This window comes from Eptatretus burgeri, chromosome 2 (genome assembly GCF_056783735.1).
Source record: "Eptatretus burgeri isolate ZD-2024b chromosome 2, Ebu_testis_v1, whole genome shotgun sequence".
NCBI classification, from domain to species: Eukaryota; Metazoa; Chordata; class Myxini; order Myxiniformes; family Myxinidae; genus Eptatretus; species Eptatretus burgeri.
Genome location: NC_140962.1, coordinates 9,973,352 through 9,992,907, shown reverse-complemented (window position 1 = coordinate 9,992,907; position 19,556 = coordinate 9,973,352). Strand labels below are relative to the sequence as shown.

The 19,556-nt window shown below is 44.0% G+C and overlaps 1 protein-coding gene across 1 annotated transcript in view; it reads right to left on the bottom strand.

The window, feature by feature from the left end:
- The window catches only part of LOC147031407 (neuronal PAS domain-containing protein 3-like), a 160,484-nt gene that overhangs the window by 21,551 nt on the left and 119,377 nt on the right, over window positions 1-19,556 (bottom strand). The window contains exon 7 of the mRNA XM_085862600.1: window positions 16,241-16,347. Within this exon, the coding sequence (XP_085718726.1) occupies window positions 16,241-16,347 (107 nt within the window). The remainder of the gene's footprint in view (window positions 1-16,240; window positions 16,348-19,556) is intronic.

Here is a 19,556-nt window from a genome sequence, read left to right as displayed (position 1 = left end):
TCCCTTTCCGAGGGTCGCCCGTGCCCAGTACACTGCCCCCGTGGCATTCTGGTGCTACGGGTCCCGTTTCCGATGTGTCGCCCATGCCCATTACACTATCCCGGCCCCTCTTGGGCCCTTAGCCTACTCTGGCTGACGAGTCCGGTGCCCGGGGTGCCCACTAAACAAAACTCACCTTTCCACAGCCACGCTCCCAGCCGGTCCATGAACTCCTGCACCCCTCCAAACAGGTTTCGTGCCTTCTCTCGATACCAACAACAAAACGACCTCCTGTTAGTAAATTTGAATAACCCACAACCTAACATTAAACTGACCCCGGGGTCACTTGGGTGGGAATCACTCCTCCCCAAACCAGTCATTCGCACCATGCATACCACATTCGCTCCACTCGCACACTTGGGCCCACTGTCCTACACTCATTCCTCACACACTTTCCATTTCGCAACTCACACCAACACTCCACACTGTCATCCTTCTAACTAAATCCCCTGACTAACTCGTGCTCCCTCGTCATCCCTTAAAACTCATGCACGTTCCATTTACTCTACGTAGCTAAGCTACGTCTCCACTACACATTTCAGTCTGTCCGTGTCTCCAAAAATCCAAAAATTCCATTTCCAAAACCTAAACTAAAATCCCTCTAACTAATCCATTCCACGGGCTCCATGAGGTACAACCCATGTCCCCATGAAGCCGGTCTCACTAACTCTAACTCATCCTGCCAACTAATACTTCCTGTGCCCCGAAACAAGGGGGTCTTCCACCCTTTGCCTGGGAATCCTGTTCACACGATGCAAGGCTTGCTTTTCTCAACTCTTTTTTTTTTCATAATGCGCACCACCAGCACGGCAGTTCACAGCCGCGCTCTTTTTCCGTGACGTCATGGCAGCTGCTTGCGCCCCGCGCACCTCGTCCCTCTTGGACGGTACCGTCCGGCAGGAATTCCCTTCTGCCGGATTCCAAACACATGTGCAGCCATGACGTCACTCTGTGCATCTCAAAGCAAGCCCCGCGTTTTGAGGGGTTCCCACGCGAACACATGGGCTCTGCTCGTCAGAGCTTTACAAACACGCTCGCGTGGAGAACCCATCCGGTCCAAATTCCGAATCCAGACTCGCTTCTATCTGTCCGCGGGATCGGCTAACATCCACCGCTGGCGTTTCCGGACCGGGTTTCACCTGCGCAGCCGCGCACGTGGCGGCCTTGTGCGTAGCACATCACGGACCCTGCGCTCGCTGCTGTGCAAACCCGGCACGGTGCTCAAAATAGCTGCGGCCGCGACTCGGCCCTTGTCCTTCATCTGGTCCCGTCGTCGTCGCCGTTCAACGCACACACTCCTGCGTGCCACGACGCTCACACACTCCACCATGGCACTCGGACACGGGGATGCGGTTGCGTTCTCCCGCATACCGACTGTCATCTCCCTCACGTACAGCGACCTCACACACGCTGTCTCTCTCACACATCACCTTTCACTCACACACACCATACAACTCACACACACGGTTCCTGTCACACGCGGTGCTTCGTCCGCACGCGGTGCTTCGTCCGCACGCGGTGCTTCGTCCACACGCGGTTCTTCGTCCGCACAAGATGCTTCGTCCACACACGGTGCTTCTTCCACACACGGTGTTTCATTCACACACGGTGTTTCATCCACACACGGTGCTTCGTCCGCACAAGGTGCTTCTTCCACACACGGTGCTTCTTCCACACACGATGTTTCATCCACACACGGTGTTTCAACCACACCATGCGTGCTGGAAAGCACGCATTTTGGCACACTCGCAAACACACATACCGGAACAACCACGCTGGGAATGAGCACCACCTCAAGGGGTCCCGGGGTTTCCATAACCCCCAAGCTCCATTCACCCATTCACAGCACTCGCCCCCTTTACCTCGCAAGGCTCCACCGGACTCTCCTCGTCGCAATCCGCCTCAAGGGGGCACAGTCTCTCACCTCGTTCCTGAAAGAGGCTATGCTGCTGCTCGCACCGGGTCACAAAACACTCCCCCAGCTCAACCCCATTGTCCCTCACTATGCCTACCTGTGTGTGTGCGTCAATTACCTGGAGTTTCTCCTCTACTTGCTTTATCTCAATCACCTCGTTTATTATTTCCATTTCTTCCTGGCTTTTCGTCTCTGTTTCCTGTTCTATTCCCCGTGGCTCTGGTATTTCTGTCACCTCGTTTATTATTTCCCTCGTCTCTACGTGTCTTGCCATACACGTCTCCGTCACCCCATTTAATTTTTCCTTCTGTGTCACCGTCACTTTCTCCGTCACCTGCTCGAGTCTCGCCCAATGCGTCTCCCGAATTACTTTGTCCTCCACCGCGGGACCGACACAGTACACACTCCCCCTCAGCTCGTTCGCTCCAACACGTGGCGCCGCCATTTTGAGCTCCACTGCCCGCGTTCGCTCCTCTCAATTGCCATTCTGCCCGCCTGCAAGCATCGCCCCACGCTCTGCATCTCACCCCGCAGCGTTTGCACGTTCTCATCCATTTTTGCCAGCAATATTTCTAATAGCTGGCCCATGTCAGGTGGCCCGGTGGCAATCGCTTCGCCATTACCGGGCGCAGATCTGACGGGGACTGAGAAGGGATTTTGATGGAGGAGGGGAGGGGGGGTGTCATACACTGCGGCCCCCGCCGTTGCGCCCATTGCGGACTCTGCATTTATTTGCGGGGAATAGTCAACCTGCATAATGGGAGTGTCCTGCATGGTCATTTCGTCCTGAGCCATAGATTCTAACATTTCCAAATCCATTCCTAATCCATCCTACCCCTGCTCGCCTTGGCTGAACATTTTACGTGCTGGGAATAAAATTTATAACGCTCGTCATTTGGGGACACGGGGGGGAAGGGGGGGGGGTTTGCTCCGTATACCCTTGATCTGACTCCGTGAATTTTGCTACGGAGGCGGAGGGGGCCGAATCGCACTCCTGACAACCAGTTGCTACAAGCCGGGGGTCAGCCGCCAACCGACCGCTCTGAACGGAGCCGCAAGTCGATCGGCCCGACCGATCGCCCGGAATATAGATCGCCGCCTGGATAACTCCGAGCGACGGGTCCTTGTACAAGAACCGAAATACGCCAATCGGCAGATCACGTGGGGTAGGGTCGATTGCCAATCTTCAATGTACCGAAATACCCACATGATCCAACTACCGGGGTATTCCACCCTCGACGAATCTCGTACGGAACAAACCGCCAAGGCGAGCTTGTCCGTGCGCGATTCCGAGTGGCGTAACCGCCGAGAACCGTCGGTCCAAATGTCCCCCTATAACGGCAAACCAACGGCTTTCGAACTCCCAACACACAAAATGTTCAGTCAACGAGGGAATGGACACAACGAGAAGGTTTACATTCACACAAGGACATTTATTACAATGAAACACGTATGCAATTAAATAAGGCAAAACACGGATGCAATTATACAAGCAACAAAAGCACGACAAAAGAACTACAACCGTCTACTTATTATGTACAGTCATTTACACTTAACAGCAGTTCCTACTTATTAGACGGACACACGTACGCGCATGCGCGCGCGCGCGCACACACACACACACACACACACACACACACACACACACACACACACACACACACACACACACACGAAACGGTGGCTGAGGCCTTTGATCATAACCTCCAGCTCGGAGGACAGGTGAGCTGAAACTCAGAGCTTGACTCGAACCTTTCCACCTCGTGTGGTCTTCAACTTGTCCAGACCCAGGCTCCAGCGAGAGCGAGCTGGATCCAAATCGCCGTGATCCTTCCCGAGCTCCCACGAATCCTCCCGCACTTCTCAACACATGCCGGCGAGATGAGGCGTCGCTTCCCCGAGGAACCAACTCCAAGAAGAGGCCGATGCGTAGCACCAAGCCGGGAAACAAAATGGAGAACGAAAAGCTCCACGAACAAAGAAGAAGAGGAAGAAGAGGAAGGAGAGGAAGAAGAGGAAGGAGAGGAAGAAGAGGAAGAAGCCTCCAATCGCAGCTCGAGCCGAACAACTCGCTCAAGTTCCTTCCAAAACAAAGCAGCAGCCGAAGCTCACTGAGCCAGGCGAAGCAAAAAGCTTCCGAAGGCCTCAAGCCAAGCAGGACCCATGGCTGCACGACTGTTCTCTCCGAAGCAAGAAAGCTTACTCCTCCCACGGGACTCAGCACACGAACTCAGCCCTACCACGGGACTCCCACAAAGTCTTTTTGAACAAAGACAAGATGTCCTCTTTATCCTTTGCACCCCCTCCCCCGCACCCGGCGTGACTCATGCCCTCGTGATCCACCCCCCGCTCAACCACGGGTGGGAGGGAGTTGACGTCACCGCAGGGTTCTTCTTCCTCTTCGCAGAAGAGGGGGAGGGACGTCTCCATTGTTCGCTCCCTAACTATTAAATCGATCCGCAGCGCATCTTATCGATTTCAAAACATTTAAACAATGGAAAGTGAGCTATCTCGGGAACATGCACTTATCGACATCGCTGACTAAGGGAACCTGTATGTTGTGTGCAATTGAATTCCAAATTCGTAACCATGTATATATATATATATATATATATATATATATATATATATATATATATATATATATATATATATATATATATATATATATATATATATATATATATATATATATATATATATATATATATATATATATATATATATATATATATATATATACACATAGTTATATATATATATATATACATAGTTACGAATTTGGAATTCAATTGCACACAACATACAGGTTCTATGTAACTATGTATACATACATCGTAACTATGTATATATATATATATATATATATATATATATATATATATATATATATATATATATATATATATATATATATATATATAAATATATATAAACATAGTTATATATATATATATATATATATATATATATATATATATATATATATTTATACATAGTTATATATATATATATATACATACATAGTAATATATATATATATATATATATATATATATATATATATATCCATAGTTATATATATATATATATATATATATATATATATATATATATATATATATATATATATATATATATATATATATATACATAGTTACGAATTTGGAATTCAATTGCACACAACATACAGGTTCCCTTAGTCAGCGATGTCGATAAGTGCATGTTCCCGAGATAGCTCACTTTCCATTGTTTAAATGTTTTGAAATCGATAAGATGCGCTACGGATCGATTATATATATATATATATACATATATACACACATACACATACATACGCACACATCCATACCTACACACACATACATACATACATACGTACACACATACATACATACATACCTACATACGTACACACATACATACATACATACACACATACATACACACATACATACCTACACACATACATACATACATACATACCAACACACATACCTACACATACATACCGACACATACATACATACATACCAACACACATACCTACACATACATACCGACACATACATACCTACACACATATGTACATACATATGCATACCTACACACATACAGACATACATACGTACACAAATACATACACACATACATACATACATACGTACACACATACATACATATATACAGACGTACATACGTACACACATACATACACACACACATACATCCACATACATACCTACACACATATATACATACATACAGACGTAAGTACGTACACACATACAAACGAGCATACATATATACATACCTACACACATATATACATGCATACAGACATACGTAAGTACACATGTATGTACGTGTGTGTATGTGCGTATGTGTGTAGGTACGTACACATACATACCTACACACATACACATACGTACATACACATATACATACACACGTACACACATACATACACACATACGTACATACATATACACACCTACACCTACACACATACGTACATACACACATACATACCTACACACATACGTACATACATATACACACCTACACACATACGTACATACATACATACACCTACACATACGTACATACATACATACACCTACACACATACATACATACATACCTACAAACACATACCTACACGTACATACACACATACGTACATACATACACACATACATATACATACGTAGACGTACGTACGTACACATAGGTACATACATACATACATACATACATACACCATCGCTGCATGATAATATATTACATTTACACATTTTAAGACGGTAATATGAGAGTAAATTCATAGAAACATGTCCTGGATCCCTTCACACTCCCCCCCTCCCCTTTCCCCTGATGCTTGCCTCCTTCCTCTCCCTCTCCCACACTAATCCGCCACTTCTGCCTCCTCTTCCCTTTTCACTCCCTTCGCCTGGTGTAAATAATAAATAAATGAGTCAAATTCAACATTCCAAGGATCGTATTATCTTCCTACAAGCTTTGTTCTCATGAATATCAAGCCGACTTGATAATGCAAGTTTCTGCCACGTCACTTTCCATCAAAACCTGCCAACAGCAATGAATCTGAAACTGGCATTTGCTTCTCCTGCATATTCATTTTAACAATAATTATAACAACTGAAGATGAGAACACATGCACAGCATTTTGTCTTCAAACTCAAGTTTGTTTCCACAAATATGATTATTAATCAGCTTTGTCCTCTTCGGAGGTTCACTGGGATTAAGGAAATCTTACCACTGGACAAGGTGCAACAATCATTGGTCTCAACAGCTTTACTGTAAGAACATCTGTTTTGTCACACGTTTTTCTGGCACAGCTTTGGTTTTTCAGTTGCTCTCTGTGTGTGAAAGTGTAAAACAAAGGGCCCTATAGTATTCCCCTCTCGCGTAAAGTACAAGCCCCATGCCCTGCAATTACCCAGCTCTTCTTGTTGAATTTGGAATTCAAAGTCCGTTCGTATTTATTCATCAAAAGTTGAGCTGCAGGACCTGATCAATTTTTTGTATCACATACATGGCCTTTCAATAACTTCCCCGTCCATTAAATCTCTTTAAAAAGACCACATGTACATCCACTTAACTGTTATCAATGCTCCAATTTCCCACTTACCCTGACTTATTTCATAATCTCCCATTGATGTAACCCACTCTCCTTCACTCTTCCCAGTCCTATTCATCCCTGAAGGCCTGTCAAAGTCAATGACATTTTCAACTACAGTGGTATCAAATCCCACGCCAACCTCTTCATTATTTTCAGCTCATTCCCGAGTTTCCGTTGATCATATCCCATTATTTTTCTTCCTCTCCTTTCTCCTGCCAGAAAGATCATAACCTAGAAGATACCACATAACCTGCCTTTGATCTGTTTAGGATTTTCCATGAACCTTGATACCTGTTACATAAAAAGATTGTCCATTTTGAAGCAAAGGAATTTCGGCAGTTACAACCAACGTAACTTGCAGGAATATGCCGCCCCCACTGTAAAACCCGACAAGACGAGAATCAACACTTGTGAATACATGTGTGATGTATACAATTTAAATAATTGGAAGAGGAGAAATCGTTGCCAAGCACATTTTTATAAACCAATCTGCTCTCTCAAACATGATTACAGATTAACTTCATCCGTTTCTCGAGGTGGGTAGTATACTGGTTGGAGCCTGCATGGGAGGACGGCAGTTCAATTCCGACTCTGACTGAGTCATCTATCTATCTACAAGCACAAATGGCTGTCTGTCTGTCTGTCTCTCTGTCTGTCTGTCTGTCTGTCTGTCTCTCTCTCTCTCATGTATGATCACATCCTTAAAGCTACAACCTCCACACAAGGGGTACAGATACAACTTTGTGCGTGAAGTAACATGGGCTATGTGGCCGTAGCCTCGGGGATCATTGAGGCCACAAATTGAGGCCAAAGTCACCAATATAGCAATTTTTGGCAAACGGGATGAACAATTGGTCTCAAATTGAAAAAGCTGGATTTTTTTGGTAATGTATGATAAAGAGGGCTATTATTTACACTTCTTCTCTTTGTGAGGACTTCTAATCATTATAACCATGACAATCATGTGTTAAATCGATTTTAAAACTTCATAGAGCTTTCATTTGCTTCTCTTCTCCTGTCTGTCTGTCTGTCTGTCTGTCTCTCTTCAAATCCTTAACTGTAAGAGACTGGTGCTTTCTCTCAAACATGTGCACACACTTCCTCAACGCACTGCCTGATGTTGCACCACCATTTTGTGGTGGGGGGTATTAGTAGCTCAGAGCTTTGGCTCTGAGTCAAAGCTGGAGTGCAATACAATTAGCCTTCTTAAAGTCCATGAAATAGTTTATAGTGATAGAACAACTCAAACTTTTCCCATCACTGGAGATGGGTACTTTTGCTTGCTTTTCCCATCACTGGGTATCCTAGAATGGCCTACGTGTCCCGATTATTTGAATAATGAATGCTCCAAGCAGTTTAACCAACGTGTGCAGAGGTTTAAATTGCCTTTTCTTTATTTAAAACACTTCAAGTGCGATGGTAAAAAACGTGCCTTTTCCACATACAACCATTTGTCCTGCCGGACAGGGCAGCGCTGCTCTCACCCACTTGCAGAGGAGATGACGCGTGACACATGGGCGGAGCGTACATATGCATGAGGCAAAACATGAATATGCATGAGGAAAAACATGAATATGCATGAGGCAAAACATGAATATGCATGAGACGAAACATAAATATGCATGAGGTAAAAACATGGGCGGAGCATGAATATACGTTTTACATTCAAACTTGATTACATCACATTCCTCACCTGGTTTTTATATAAACCACGAGAGCAACTGGTTGAACAAAGATAATTATATGAACCCGAGAACCAGAGTAGCCTTTTTGGCTCGAAACATTGTCAAATTGTTGATGAACATTATCAAAAATGTTGAACATTTGTCAAAAATTAAACAAATTGACTACATGGTACATCATATACAGTCACTAAATTAATGGACCAGACTATGGCTAATGGATAGGGACATAATGAAAAATAACATTAGAATATGAAAATCACAATCAATAGAACACAATGAAGGCATTCACTCTTCCCCCGCTGGTATAAGCAGTACGACCTCATTTACAGGTTGCAAGTAGATATGGAGTGGATTCGCACTATTCAAACGCGACTGTCTGTGCTGGGCAATGTCGCAATCATGCATCCACAGGGCCAGCCATTCCTGTGTGCATCCGCCTTCATCAGAACGATATTATTGACACAAAGATTGCATTTCTTGACTTGCCGCCACTTACGGGGCTGCAGGTTCCAGAGATATTCTTTGCGCCATCATGATCAGAAGATATTCGCCAAATGCTGTACACATTGCCACTGATAGCTAAAGACATCTGTAGGACAAACGAAATTGCGTGGTGGTGCACAAAGAGGCATTGCCTACATGGTAAGTAGTGCCGCTGGTGTCAAGACTTCTGGCATGTCTAGATCTGTCGACACAGATACAAGTGGACGAGTGCTGACAATAGCACATAGCTCTGCCAGGAAGGTAGTAAGGAGCTTGTGGGTTAGAGAAACTTTTTTTCTCCAAGAGAATCGCGTCTAAGATTCTACGACAGACACTGATCATTTATTCCCACACCACCCATATGTGACACGTTGGGGAGTTCAAACGTTTTTTTCCACTTCGAAAAACGTGAAACGTTGTGTTCCCAATGAACATTCATGGTTGGTGAATGTTGTACTCAAAAAGCCATAATGACTCCTTCCCTCAAACAGATGGTCCCTTCTGGGTCAGGTTTGGAAAACATTTCAGCGATAGGACTAATATGTGAGCGGAGTCTTGCGACCTCCAATGTTGGCATATTGGAGGAATTACAAGGAATAGCATTACACTCGGTTAGCTCTGGAAGCATCTCGTGGACAATTCCATAGAAAGATTCGATGACTAGATTCCTGACAAACTTACCAATGGCTGCCGAAGTTCCAGAGCAGGTTTTGAGTTAATAGGGGACTAGATTATTTGGCATGTTGAAGTAGTCAAATAATTCGCTGCGGCCCGTGGACCGATTTGACTGGTCATCCAACACAGCATAAGTTTTCAGGAATACCAGCAATGAAAATTTCACAAGACAGATTTTGGAACAAGACCTTACTCTGGATCCATTACAACCACAAATGTCCACACACCTGTTAATCACTGAGGGTCACTCCTCACAATGCTTTTGAAGCCCACCCGACACTCTCTCAGTGCTTGAAGAGTCCCTGATAAATTTCCTCCCTGCCGGTCCTTCAAGGGTAGCACAACTGGCATCATGAAGTGCTGAGCAATGGTGGGTGTTGTCACACTGAGAACAATGCAGTTTTACTTGGCACTCCTTGGCTGAATGTTTAGTTGACAGTGCAAATCTGGAACATCTTTTCCATTGGTTAAGAAGGATGAGTCTGGATTGCAATGTTTTTGGTTTGAATAGTCTGCAATGTACAAGAGGATGTTTGGTCCTGTGAATAGGGCAGAATTGTTGCGGATCTTCCATTCCACGATGAGTGTGCTGATTTTCAGAAGGCAGATTTTCAGAAGGACAGAAGGTGACATGACTGCTGTGGTCAGTTGCTCGACAATCTGTGTCAGCAATTCACCCGTGACCTCGGTCTTGCTTACTCTGACCCTTGGAAGAGTGTCACAAGTGAAGGAAGACATTCTGTTCTTCATAGTGAATTGAGCTTTTACACGAGTAGCTGAAGAAAATGATCTGCAATCATATCCTGAGGAAACCATTAGACCGAGGTCATTTTGAATCTTTGCATTGCACCAAACGAAGGATGCAAGTATTGAAAATGGCGGAAAGGTGACATGGGTTTCTTTATAGTTGAAGGCCTCCATCTTCCAATGATCCACCAGGTCAGGAGGAAGCTTTGCTACGATTGGTTTGAGGAACAGAGCTATATTCAAAGCTGCAAGTCCAGGAAGGGAACCATCATTTTAGGTGGCCTTTATTTCCTTGATGGTGTCGCTAAACTTTTGCAAAGTTTTGCGGTCATAACGAGAGATTTGAGGCAAATCTTTCTTGAAGGTGATTCCAGACCTGCTCTGAACCAACAGGGTTAGAAATGTAGACTGGTTAAGACGCTTTATGAGTGCTTTTGATTCTGAACCATCAGGCATATGTTGAACCATGAGGTGAAGCTGTTCATCGGATGCTTGCGCTACTCCTCTGATCATGCTCTGGAAGGCCGCACACCATGTCCTGAATTTCTCAGGCTTATCGTCAAACACAGAAATCTCATTTTAAACTAAGTCTCGACGAGACAAATAGTTTACACAGTCCTGCATGGCAGGCATCACTGTTGGCATGATTGATGGCTTGACTTTTCAACCCAACAAGTGAATGGCTCCACACTGGTAATGTTGTAGCTGGACGTGTGTTGTACATCCTCGCAGCATATGCGGGTACAGCATGGGTATACATTGGATTTTGTAAGACATAATCCGATCGATTGTCGGTTATAATTCCACTGGACGGCAACATAAGCTCAGTATGCATGGTACGATATTGAGCGGTCATAACCGGAGCCGAGGCCCACAAGCACATAACAGGGCACGTTAACACAGTGTACGTCGATGTGTAACTGACACGTAGCATTGGAGAATGATGATGACACGAAAGTTGTGTGAAAGGCATTAGTTTGTGTCTGGTGAGTTGCGTATGATAGACCAGGAGCTGGCATCTTGTTACAATGAACAGCTGGTAAAAGTGGGTCTGTCTGAAATGGCACTGGTTCGAGCGGCATAGCTGGGTCAACACGTACCCGGGTATCCGGTGGAATACCTTCAGTATCATCTCGAGATAGAATGGATGGAGGTGAAGATGTGGCATTCCTAGAAAACAACATTCCCACCTTCTTCACAGGTGTGGGTAATCCAGATGCCGAAATGTTGTATTCGACCCAACACAGAGCATCAGACAATGCTTCCAAACAGGCCTGAGCCACAGCAGCCTCTTCCTCCTGCTACAGCTGTTTTGGATATATCTGTTGCTGTGTAGCTTTCAATTGTTGCTGCATCTGTTGCTGCTTTTGCTGTTTGAGACCACTGTATTGCTGTGCAGCCATCAATTGTTGCTGTATGTGTTGCTCTTTGAGTAGCAATTGAGCTTCGTCCAATTTACATTCCATGGCAGCTCTGACAGAGATCTCAGCTACTTCTGCTTTGGCCTTCAACAAGAGCGAAAACATGGAAGAGTTGGATGAAATGCGGGAGCCGGCGACAGACCGCGTATGAAGTGAGCTAGACGTGGCTGCTCTTCTTCCTCCCGGCGGTGAGACAAATGTGAAGTCAGGTTTTTCCGATCCTGGAACGGTCTACATGTTCTGATTCTTTGAATAAAGAATGCTCCAGGCAGCTTACCCAACACTTACAGAGGTTGAAATCACTTTTTCTTCACAAAAAACACTCAAAGTACGATGGTACAAACCGTGCTCTTTCCACAAACAACCGAACATCCCGCCAGACAGGGCAGCGCCGCTCTTACCTGCTTGCAGCAGAGATGACGCGACACATGGGCAGACTATAAATATGCATGAGGAAAAACATGAGTAAGCATGAGGCAAGACATGGGCATAACATAAATATGTATGAGGCAAAACCTGAATATGCATTAATATACATTTTACATTCAAACTTGGTTACATCACACCGGGGACTTTTGATAGTCCCAAATATTTCAAAAATGGTATGTGGTGCTTCACACTCAGCATTTAAAGGATAGAGGATGGACAACTCTATCGGTTGGCATCCATTGAGAGGACAAAATTTCTCCTTTAATGGCCCCACTAAATGTGGAGAGAAAAGCGATGTCATCAATAAGGAGTGTAAAATATTAAGAGTACTTTGTAAGGTGATGGTACTTCCCCAAAGCTCAGAGGCTGTGCTTGTCTGAAATCAAAGTCGGGTGTTGTCTCATGTATTTGTCTGCATGTGTGTACGCGATTCATGTTACACCTCTTCCATGAGCCTTCAACATTGTAAAAAAACCATTAATAAAAGTAATCACTCAGTTTGGCAAAACAAGAAACCGCTGCCATAACAGAACGGAACGAACAAATATGCAAATTAAGTGACAGCTGCAAACGGATTCGAATAGGTACAAAGACTGGTGGCAGAGACTTGCACATGTACTTACACGAACAGGCAAGAACGTGTGGGGAAGAAACGTTGTTTTCAAACAGCGTTACCTGCGGCCTTTCTATTAACTCCACTGACCGCATTTGTGCAAGATAGCACCATTAAGCTGTCACAACACATGGAGACAACCACATTCCCGCTCAAGGTCTGGCTAAAGGGCAGAAAGATTCCGACGTCTTGGTTCCAGTAGCAGAGAGCCCAATTAAATTGAATGTTTCAATGGCTGGAGGCTTTGCGTTATATTATTAGTATTGCAGTTTTAATCTCTCAGTCGCCTGATGAAATCTCACTACTTTCAAGGTTCCGACTATCTGGCATGAATCTAAATGGGATGGCAATTCCGAGACAACACCTACTAAGAAAGAGCTGCTTCTGGAAAGGAAATGCAATTTTTTTTCACAAAGCATTTAGCGTGACAACTTACACCTGAAATGTGCAAGCAGAACAAATTACCTTCTATTGTTGAATGTGGGTTCTTTAGGTGGGGGGCATGGGGGAGATGTGGGTGTTTTATTCAGGATGCCTGGGAAGTCTCAGAACATTTGAAACTCTCCATCACGAGCCTTGTGCGAGTCCCACACACAAAAAAGCTCCCAATGAAGAATGATCTCCCGTTGGAAATCTCATGGAATGTCGTAAAGTTGATCTTCGAGAGAGACATAATGGAGTCAGGTTGTGCCTGACCTGACTGGTTTTGTCACATGTCTACATTTGTATGTTATCTGCACATGTTCAGAGCATGCGACACCAAATTTTGCGACTGACACTTGCGACTGAAATTACAATTATTAATGACAGACAATGTGAGGCCATTGGAAGATTTACAGTTTGACTTGACACGTATCAAAAGGTTGGTGGTTTTCCAGAACAGCCAATTATGTAAACGTTTGTAAACCATGATATCATTATACACTGCCCCTTTAGGATGGTGCTTTGTGAAGATTCTGTTTGTATTTCTCTTGGTCCAATCTTGTTAGTCACAAAGCATCGGGCGAAAGGTGTGGAATTTGCTCCCTACATATGTCAAATCTTGCTCTTCCCTCCAATCCTTTATGGTGGTGACCCACTGATACCACCATGTTATATTTTTTTTTCCTCCATGTATATACCTTTGATATTTTATATTCTCAGTGTCCTTTCCCCTAGATTCACCTCTAACTTTCTCTGTTTGTCACTACCCTATTTATTGGCTGTCGTGTGTCTGTATGCCCCTCATCCATCTGTCATCTTCTTCCCCACCGTGCTGTGTCTGTGTCCTTAATTATTGTCATGCCTGTTGGTCCGTCTGTCTGTCCTCTGACAATTTGTGCCATTGTTTCTCTCTGCTCCAATGCCAGTACAATGGCCTCTCTCCATTTGCCATTTAGCTACTCTGTGAGCCTTGACGAAAGAGAAAGAGAAAGAGAAAGAGAAAGAGAAAGAGAAAGAGAAAGAGAAAGAGAAAGAGAAAGAGAAAGAGAAAGAGAAAGAGAAAGAGAAAGAGAAAGAGAAAGAGAAAGAGAAAGAGAAAGAGAAAGAGAAAGAGAAAGAGAAAGAGAAAGAGAAAGAGAAAGAGAAAGAGAAAGAGAAAGAGAAAGAGAAAGAGAAAGAGAAAGAGAAAGAGAAAGAGAAAGAGAAAGAGAAAGAGAAAGAGAAAGAGAAAGAGAAAGAGAAAGAGAAAGAGAAAGAGAAAGAGAAAGAGAAAGAGAGAGAGAGAGAGAGAGAGAGAGAGAGAGAGAGAGAGAGAGAGAGAGAGAGAGAGAGAGAGAGAGAGAGAGAGAGAGAGAGAGAGAGAGAGAGAGAGAGAGAGAGAGAGAGAGAGAGAGAGAGAGAGAGAGAGAGAGAGTTTTCTTTAAACTAAAATTGCATCCATAAAATATGACCTGAACATTCTACCTCACAAAAGCAATTTAAATGTTATTGATTTTATCAGCAGAGGAAGATTGTGAGATCAATAATCCTGACTGAACATCTCACTTTTATATAGAACCTGATAAAATAATTTGTGTGTTGTGGTTAAGATGATTGGGTTTCATTAAAACTTATCATAATTTTAAAAATCAGTTTTAATCATAAAAATACCAGTGAAGGGAATAAGAACAGAGGACATCTGAGCACTTTGGGTAGTTAGAAGATGGAAAAGGGGGTGGGGGAGAGGGGCAAGAGCAAGTGGGGCGAGGAAGCATGAACATCTTGAGTGAGGTAGATAGTACTGCAGCATAGCAAACCAATTGCTCAAATTTGCATAAAAGCACCAAAATTGGTACACATGTAGAATAATGTATTCCGAACAATTCTAGATATGGAGCCACCCGAGATTGTGCCTTGGTCAGCTTGATCTGAAATATCAGACTACGCTGCTGGACTAAGAATGGGGAGGTCACACACATAGCAAAAGAGGTTTGTGGGTGAGGGGGAGGGGGGGTTGTGGGTCATGGGCAGAAGTAAGGTGAGTAGGGGTTATGCACACATCAGGTTAGGTTGGGGTGGGAGGGGGCAGGGTAACACCCACAATGAGTGAGACTGAGGAGAAGGGGGAGGGGGGGTCACGTGCACGGTGAATGTGAAGTGGAGAGGATGAGGAGACCGTCGCACAATGCAAATGAGACAGAGAGAAGGATGTCACAATCAGTGATTGAGATGGGGTGGGAAGGGGGTGGTTGCATATACAGTCAGTGAAGTGAGTGAGAAAGTCACACCTACAATGAGTGCGAAAGGGAGGGCATGCACACAGTGTGAGGTGGAGGGGTGTGAGGAGGATCATGTGGTCAGCAAATGAGGAGGGGGGAAGGGTCACACACAGTGAGAAAGGTGAAGGAGGGCCGTGCATGCATCAAGTAAGACAAGGGGTGACTCCCAGAGTGAGTGATATGGAGAGAGGGGGGCGGTGGGTGGGGATCAGGCAAACACTGAGTGAGATGGCGGTTGAAAGGGGGGGGGGGTTATCATTTACAAACTGAGTCTAGGTTTTTGGGGGTGGACGCACAATCAGTGAGATGAGGGTGGGGGAGGGAGGATGTCATGAGCACAGCAAGTGATGTGGAAGATTATGTGGAATGTGAATGCAACAAAGGTACTTTAGAATAGTGAAAACCATACAATGAGTGTGGCACTCCCGGAGACCATCACCATCATGGGCGTGCACGAAATGGTAGCAGCTTTTGCCAACCAGCTCAGCTGCTGTGAGGTCCATGTAATCACTGACTCTGCATGCCACGTACAAAAATTAGTACACAGTAACACACACACACACACACACACACACAGTTTTTATTGTGATTTGCAAATACTGAACTTGGCATACATTTCTCCAAATTAGCCAAAATTTATTCCCATGAATACCAAACAAAAGGTTCATCAATTAATACATAAGCTACACCTTTCTTTGATAGCCATTGCAGCCAACCATTATGACTTACGAACACCAAATTTCACTTTATACAGAGGAATAAATCAAATCAAAGTCTTATCGAACCACCTTTCAGGCAGCACTTTAATTACACAAAACAATGTACAAACAGAAACAATCAACTACCTCATTATTGAAGAAGGAAAAGGAACTACTTCATGCAGTGTTGCTTATTGCAGAAACAATCACCTCATTATTGAGGAAGGAAAAGAAACTACTTCATGCAGTGTTGCGTATTGGCTTGTCGATAAGCTACAAAACATGTCATGTCATAATGGTTGTATTGTCGGAGAATCGAAGAGGGGACTCCATGTTTTGTTTCTTGCCCATGACTTGGATTAGACTCAATATTTACATGAAGTTGATGGTAATAATATAAAGGGAGGTTGTATGGGGGAGGGGTGGGGAAGGGGTTGGGGTGGTGGTGTGGCACTTAAGAATGGCACCGCAGCCTTCATTGTGATAAATGACTGGTGGTCATACAAGGAACTTTTGGACATTCAACTCCGTATGTAAAATTATTGGCTCGGGCTGTGTTAGTTCACTAATCCAAGGAAAATAAAGAGAAGCTCTTTTGGCAGTGATGACGGTTTAATTAGTCAAGAGACTACAGAAACTTTATTGTAAACCAATGATTCGTGCTCTCTCTTCAATACTGACATTAATGGCAGAATGAAAACCTGCATATTGATCGTTGGAAATGGTAGGGATCATTTCAAGGAGGGATGCATCAAGGCCAAAATAAATCAACGAAAGATATTAGAGATACAATATGACCAAATATACATGGCGTGTTAAAGACTTCGACAAATTAATCTTGAAAAATGTATATTATCGATTTTCGCTTCCTCGTTTCATCCCAGTAATTTGACAGCAAGTAAAGTTTAAAGGAAAGCAATTGTAAATTTCCAATTATCTGAAGCAAAGCAATACAAATGCAAAATTAGAATGCCATGCATACCTCCACCAGGTTGATTAGTTTAGGTTTTGTATCCCATTGATAGGCTGGATCTGAATTCGGACCTGAACTAAAATTTTATTGGATTGTTCTCGACACCTAACCAACTCATCCACCAAGTTTTGTCCGAATCCGTCAACCTTTTGAGATATTGTGCTGTATATCGTTGTCGCCATATCACTCAATGGTGAAGAATTACTTTAAAAATAAAAAAAAATGTCATATCTGGATCTGAATCCTGATCTTAACCAAACTCGAATCGATTCGTCCTTGTCAAACACTAAACCTGCCCATCAAGTTTCATTTGAATCCATCAATAACTTTTGAAATATCGCGTTATATATCGTTTTTGTCCATAACTGTCGAAGACGAAGATTTACTTTAAAAAAATTATCGTATCCGAATCCGAGCCCAGTTATTCACCAAAGTCAACTCAATTCCTCCTTGTCACACATGCAACTTGTCCACCAAATTTCGTCTGAAATCCATCCACAACGTTTTGAGATATCCTGCTCACAGCCAAACAGGCAGGGTTGAGACAGCAGTAAATACATAAGCTACTGCTGCTGCTGCTGCAAATGTTGATGCTTCACGAGTTGCTGCTGCTGCTGCTGCTGATGCACCAGGAGCTGCTGCTGCCACTGTTAACACTCAGGGCAATGTACTGCTGCTGTTGACACCCCCAGAGCTGCTGCTGCCACTGTTGATGCCCTTGGAGCGTTGGCGTCTGCTGTTGATACCCTGGGGCCTGTTGTTGATACACGAAGGGCGCCGCGAGTATCTCAGACTGCCTGTTCAAGATTGTCTGCCGGAGTGTGGGACACGCTGGACTGTGCTGGGATACAGCACAGAAATGAGTCATACTAGGGTTGGAGTTAAGCAGCCCATGACCTAAGAGCATGGTGTAGTTCCCAGGGTGTCACACAGCTCCATACAGACTCGCATGACACGTTTCCAATGCACTTCTGACAGTCCTTCACCCATCTTTCCTATCCTAACATCCCCCCCCCTCACAATATCTGGCATGACGTAATCCCCGCATGGTTGCGTGAGGTAAGAGAGGAGTCGCCACCCGCACTCCATTCTGCTTCTTTTCCCTCAGTTCTTCTTGTCTGTTCGTCCTGGATTGAATGATGGCCATATGTCTTTTGTCTAAGTAAATCTGTTGAAGGGGAATACGTGTTCGGGTTAAGTCTGCTCTTCTGTGCCTTTTACCTTTTGCTTGTAAATACGTGTTTGATGATCGTTTGCTTGTGTGTGTGTAAATATATAGCTGTTACATTTTCCACTCTGCTTCTTCCATTGATCTGACAAAGTGTGAATGTAATAGATTGATGGGAAGTTTTTACCCTCTCCCCCCTCCCCACCAAATTGGCTCCGTAAGTTAGCCAGGCCGATAATTGGCTCCGCACTGTCCCGCTCGGTAGTAATAAGTACTCGGGTGCACGCTGAGGCCGTGGACCCCAGTTCATATAGTTTTACCAACGAGTAAGTAACGCAGCTGTGGACATGAGGACCCTGCTCGGTGCAATTGCTTTTGCTGGAGGTCTTCACTCTTCTCAAGACCTCAAGCCGAGATCTCAATATCATTGTAGCTGTATCGGATGATTCGGACGAAGAAAAAGTAAAAAAGAATCCCAGCAACTTAGATGATCTTTGGAAGGTCTTGAAAGAATAATGGAACACCATTCTACAACAGCTTATAACAAAATTACATGTCCCAAGAAGAGTCACAATGATTTTGAAGGAAAAGAGTGGACGTACTCACCATTAATTTATATCAAGGTATATTGTGCATACATTTGGTTGTTTGAATCAGATTCTCTTTTTCATAAAGGTGTACACAATAAACATAAAGTTCATTTCCTTCTGCATCAGAAAAATGCAAAATGTCGAAGACTTATGCACAACAGTGCACTTTATATTTAAAATGGTTGGAATTGTCTATTATTCAGAAACACCCCAGAAGCAGAGGCTAACCAAGAAATTGCACCATGTACGAGTCCATCTTTTTTGTAAGAGACAAGTAAGAGCAGACAGTCACAGGC